This window comes from Lipotes vexillifer, unplaced genomic scaffold, assembly GCF_000442215.2.
Source record: "Lipotes vexillifer unplaced genomic scaffold, Lipotes_vexillifer_v1.1 scaffold875, whole genome shotgun sequence".
Classification (NCBI taxonomy): domain Eukaryota; kingdom Metazoa; phylum Chordata; class Mammalia; order Artiodactyla; family Lipotidae; genus Lipotes; species Lipotes vexillifer.
Window position 1 is genome coordinate 1,636,954 of NW_006792177.1, and position 6,000 is coordinate 1,642,953.

At 45.8% G+C, this 6,000-nt stretch overlaps 1 protein-coding gene across 1 annotated transcript in view; it reads left to right on the forward strand.

The window, feature by feature from the left end:
• The window catches only part of TMC2 (transmembrane channel like 2), an 84,617-nt gene that overhangs the window by 76,223 nt on the left and 2,394 nt on the right, over positions 1-6,000 (forward strand). Inside the window, exons 18-19 of the mRNA XM_007465381.1 lie at positions 2,117-2,195; positions 3,038-3,149. Of these exons, the coding sequence (XP_007465443.1) occupies positions 2,117-2,195; positions 3,038-3,149 (191 nt within the window). The remainder of the gene's footprint in view (positions 1-2,116; positions 2,196-3,037; positions 3,150-6,000) is intronic.

A 6,000-nucleotide genomic window follows, 5' to 3' on the forward strand; every position in this document is an offset into this window, starting at 1 on the left:
GAAGACTATAGCCCAGAAGACAGCTTCTTAGATAACTCTGAGAAGTTGCTCCAGAGAAGCATGGTTTTCAGCACAATTTTATATCTTGACAGAACAAAGAACATTAAACAAATCAGGAATACATTCCTTCAAGGTTTCAAAAAAAAAAACAGATCAGCACATACACAGCGAGTCAGTATGGCCTTGGCATCTGGGAAGGGAATCTTATCATCAAAGGAGGACCAGCATTGGAATCCTAGGAAAGGAGACATTTAATCTTTATTTTTCACATGGACATTCTTTACTTCTGGTCAATGTGCCCTTTTCTTTCATAATTAAAACAGATATAGGAGGTCCCTGGTGGCCTAGTGGTTAGGATTCTGGACTTTTACTGCCGTGTCTCGGGTTCAATTCCTGGTCAGGGAACTGAGATCCCGCAAGTCGCGAGGTCACCAAAAAAAAAGCAGATGTACAATGTATGCTTGATAGGTCACAAGCAGGCTGCTTTAGTAAGCATAAAATTCAAGTTAGCTCATGTATAAACCAGAATGACTTCCCCATACCTCAATATGTGAAAATTTCTTTTATCAGTTGTGTAATTAGACCACAGTTTAACAAATTCTCTGCATAGAGATAGGTTGTTTCCACTTTTTTGCTATCTCCTTATATGTCTCCTTGTGCGCATATTACAGTTTTCTCTAAGATAGACTTCTAGAAGTGGTATTGCAGGGTCATAGGTATGTGTTTCTTCAATCTTTGAAGATAGTGCTGAATTGCTCTCCAAAATAGGTGTATTTCCTTACATCCTTGACTTCAGACATCCTCTGCTTCTAGTCCTGGCATGAAGGAGGGCTGACATGGTAGTGACAACCACCTGAGGAAATTCTGGAACCCAGACACCAAACCTGACCTTACGGACCGCACAGGGAAATGCTAAGCTAGGAAACAGCCTCAGGAGGAACACAGCCACCCAGGAGCATTTTATCTTCTCTGATCTCTGGTTCCTCCCTAACAAATGGGCTGTGAATTAGGAGAGAGGGCAAGGCCTCGTGGGCGCCTTCCCAACAGATGGTGGTCCCTTGCCTGTCCTCCTCTGGCCTCTTGTCGGCCACGGTCCTCTGAGTCTTTGCTTCAGGAAGCTCACGGGACAGCCTCTGACCCACACTCTACCAAAGGCTGCGTGGTTCCTCCCTTCTGCCTGTAAGAGAGCTCGAGGATTCTGCCGAAGTGGCTCCACCTCAGGATCCACCCTGAGGGCAAGGATCAGAAGACAGAGAAAAGTGACAGATAAGGACAGGCTGTCGGAGCACCCAGTCCAGGAGGCATCCTGGGCTTTTGTGGCCCCTCCTTCTCAGGTGGTACATCCAGGACAAGCCCCAAATCCTAGATCCTGTGAAAGGGAAGCCCAGGCTATAGCCTCAAAGGACACCCAGCCACCCAGTCAGCCAGTGGGTGCTGGACTCTGAAAACCACAAGTCCAGGACAGACATTCCCATCAGTGCACCCTGGGTAGAGGGCCTTTGGGGTCTGTGCAGTTGTGTTTCTAGGCAAGCTTGGAGCAGGTCACTTAGCACTTCTCTCTCCTCTCTCCGCACTTGAAGGCTTTGGCATCAAATGTGGTCTCCGACAAGTGCAAATAGATAGGGTGGCCTTGGGCAAGTGACTTAACCTCTCTGCATTCCAGGATGCTGACCTGTAAAGACGGGAGTCATCCTTTCTTCTTCACAGGGTTTCATCAAAACCAGTGAGACGTGGAGTGGGATGCACATGGCACAGAGCCTGGCACAGGGCAGGTATCCAGGAAACACAAGCAGCTGTTTCTGCAGACAAGAAACCCTGCCTCTCCCCTGCCTCTTCAGGTTTCGCAGAAGAGGCCTGATTCCTTTAGCCAAACTTTATTAAACACTCTGAGGACTAGAAATGTGTTCAATAAAATAGAGAGAGAACAGGGATGTCCGAGACCTTGTCGATGTTAAGTGGAGAACTTAGGATGATGGTAAGACCTCCCTCCACCCTGCCCAGAGGCAAAGCCTGGTCACCTATTACAGGAAGCCTGCTGTGATGCTTCGGGAAAGGTGTCCAGCTCTTGCCATTTTCCAAGATCACAGTACCCCTGGAGCATGCTTTTCTCTTGCAGCCTGGCCATTTACTACCTGAACTCAGTTTCCAAAAGCCTTTCCCGAGCTAATGCCCAGCTGAGAAAGAAAATCCAAGCGGTGAGTCTGTCGAGCATTTTCATTCAAAAAGATGTTATGTTTTTGGGTTTTGCTAATTTGCTCGTTGAGCCCAGTTGTATTCTTTAAATGGCTTTCTTCTAAACCAAACCCCAAATTATCTGCATGGTAGGAAGCAGCCTTGAGAGACTCAATGACATGCATTTATATTCTGAGGGTATTTGGGAATACGTAACAGTAATGACTTAAATTTTGAGTGGTTGCTAAAGAACGGGAGAAACTCAATAGATTAAACCAATGTTCATACACAATAAGACCAGTACCCACAGTAATTCCTACCTATTAAAACTAAAACTAGAAATACTAAAGAAAAGAGCATTGTCAGAACAACATAGTGCTTGTGCCCCATGACTAAGGAGTCTCTTAAGTCCCCTCCACACTGGGGCAGTCTCTCTCAACATCTGCTGACACGCTGACTGCCTCTTCTGCTCTCCCAGCCCCCAACCCCACCTTCTTCACGTGGTAAAGCCTCTACACCAACCATCCCTAAGCCCTGTCTTCCTTGCTTCCTCACCCCCTCTTCTGGAACTAATCTCATCAGCCTCACTGCCAGTTCCCCACCTACACTTCCTTCTGTTGCTCTCACTGTCCTCCTGCCCAGGTATAGGAAACCATTGAAATACAGGATTGGCAGAGGCTCTGTCCTCCCCTGGCCAGATGTTCCTTCAAATGCCATGCAAACCTGAGTCCCAGGTGCCCTCTCCAACCAGCGGTGAGGACAAGAACTGGCTATTTAAGGTGGCTGCCCTCTAGATCTCACCATCCTGGGCTCTGAACTCACTCATTTCCCTGGCCAGGATCAACCTTTCATTTTTTTCCTGCAGCTACGTGAAGTTGAAAAGAGCCACAAATCTTTCAAAGGCAGAGCCACAGCCAGAGATTCAGAGGACACAGCTAAAGGCAACTCCAAAAATGCCACCCAGCTCACCAAGGAAGGTAAATTCTATTTCACGATGATTACTTTTACAAGAGGCCACGTGGCAAAGTGTAAAGAGCAAATGTTGTGAAATCAGATACATCTGGGATTGAAATCAGATTTCTGGCAATTATCAGCTGTATGAAGTTGGGCAAAATAAAACAAGAGTGAATCACAGGCAACCTCGCGGGGTGGTACAAATGAGGTGGGATTATGCATGTGAACTGCTACACAGACTTCCTGGCACAGAGAACCAATGAACGTGAGCTGGTAGGAGGAGGAGGAATGTCTGTAAAATGGGGAAATACCAGCGTTGTTTCCCTCATTTCTATCCCCTGAGTCTCTCACATTTTCTATGGTGGTGGTTCTTCATCATTTCATCTTCGTTTCTGAAATGACTTTGTCTTCTTCACTCCCATTCCCGAGCCTGTCGTTTCCCGTGTCATATCCTCTTAATATCTGGCTATTTAACCCAATGTAGGAGCATTGGGTTTGTGTCCCATCCAGATCCTTTAAGATTCTCTGAGGTTGGCTGACATGGATCACAGCTGCCAGGGATGGAGGAGGTATTTGTTTTGTGTGTTGTTTTAAGCATTTTGTTTAGGAGGAGAAATAGGGAGATTTGCATCTAGCAGCTGCTACTCCCACCAGAGCCAGTTTGTATTCTCTTAGAGAAAAGAGCAGCACTGGAATAGCTAGGATAACAGGGTGAGAAAAAGCCACACACATTCCAAAAAAGGTGTCACAGAGCTTCAAAGGGGAATAATCACAGACCATCTCTACCTTGGGAGTGAGGAAAGGTCAGATTGAAAGAGACCATCTCTGAGCTGATCTCATTTTCCAAGGATTGTCCCTGTATCAAAATTAAAGTGTCAATATGCGGTAATTTTGACCTTCGATGTGGAAATTGAATGAGATGCACAAGAAATGGCTGAGAGTTTAGGAGTTAGAATTTTTAGTGCAGAAATTACTTATCATTTATTTGATGCCTTTGTAACATATAGGCAAGACTCTAGGAAACAGAACCAAGAAGAATTTAAGCACATAGCAGTGTTTCCCTGAAGATGAAAATCTTTAGTTCTCAAGCTCCAATAGTGCAGAGAGTGACTGTAGAAGGAGATCAGGAGCAAAAAAGGGCACCTGTGTGTATCCCTAGCAAACATTTGTGGATATTGGAATAGCAATAAGTATTAAAATAAGCCATAAACAAGTGGATGTTACAAAAAGAGGACAAGAGGTCTGTGTCAATGTAGAACCTATTCCTGGTAAGTCTCCAAAATATATGGAAGGCATTTTAAAACTACAGACATTCTTGTCAGCAAGATCAGCTGCAGTCCATCAATAGCTTGGAAGCCTCATTGAGAGATGGAAAGCAGAAGAGCGAACAGCTGGCACTTATTGTGGAGCAGAAGAAAGTGTTTTGGGGGGGCTTTTTTGTTTGTTTTTTTATTATTTATTTATTTTGGCTGCGCTGGGTCTTCATTGTGGCATGCAGGATCTTTAGTTGCAGCATGCGGACTTCTTAGTTGCGGCATGTGAACTCTTAATTGTAGCATGCATGCAGGATCTAGTTCCCAGACCAGGGGTTGAACACTGGCCACCTGCATTTGGAGAGTGGAGTCTTACCCACAGGACCGCCAAGGAAGTCCCTGTAGAAAGTGTTTGAATTCACCTAATTTTTGCACACAGGGCAGGAAATGGAGTAAATGTGATACTATGTTGTCATATCACCAACAAAAACAAGACCAAAAAATGGAATGGACCTACTTGGACACCGATGGAAGGAAAAAATAGGTTTATAAAACATTTAACATGAGAGAGCAAGAAAGTTACATTGGTTTGATAGTGGTCCATTCATGTGCCCATGATCTTGGGTGGCCTTGGCCTGCAGTGGCTTTAAGCAAGGTTTTGGCTCCCGGCCACAGATTAAGGTGGGGTTGCAGCAGTGAGAGTGCAGAATCCTAGCCACTAGACTAATGGTCAGTGACAAGGCCCTGACCCTTCAGCTTTGCAGAAAAGAGTTCCCACAAAGAAGGAAAGTAGTGAAACTGTTGCGGTCCGGGAGCCACACGCCTGGAGTCGAGTTCCCCGGTAAATGCAACCCATGTCCCAACCAAGGACACTCGAGAATCACCAACACCAAGTAGAAAGATTAGCAAAGGATTTATACAAGTATAGAAGCTTACACAAACTGTCCGGACAGGGTCCCACTCGGAGAGAAGTGAGTGAGACCCCGACTAACAGTCGGGTGAGGCTTTTATACTCTTCACAGGGTGGGAAGTCCCCAAGGCGGGAGGGAGCTGTTTAATTTTGAATCAGCCAATCAGGAACCCGGTTCTTCCCGCCCCAAGCAAGCAAGCAAGTTTCTTACAGAAGCCAAAATGTGCTGTTAGCCCTGAAGCTGTTCCATTTCTTTCGTCACAAAACAAAGTGTTTATTAGGAGGAAAAAGTACAGTACTTGTGGATAGACACACAGGTGGGCTCAGAGAGTCACGCCCTTGTAATTTAAATCACTTATATGGGGCATTTCTTCTGGGTTTCCTTTGGCCTATCATTTTGATTTGCCTGGTTCTGAGTCTGTATTTGGTATATCTCAGGGTCCTCCCCTGTGTGTGCGAGCATCTCTCAGCCAAGATGGATTCCAGCAAAGAGGTCTATGGGTGGCCTTGAGATCACTCCCCTTTTGACCTCCAAGGAGCTTTCTAGTCAGGAAGGTCTCCTTGACTTCAAGAATGAGAAATATGTGGTCTTTTATCTCTTATCTGGGCAGGACCCAGCCTCCTCTCTTGATCGTCCTGCTATTGATATTTTGGAGTTTCTGTCCACTGGGAATGAACTCCAGCTGCTTACCCTTGCGGGGGGGGGGGGGG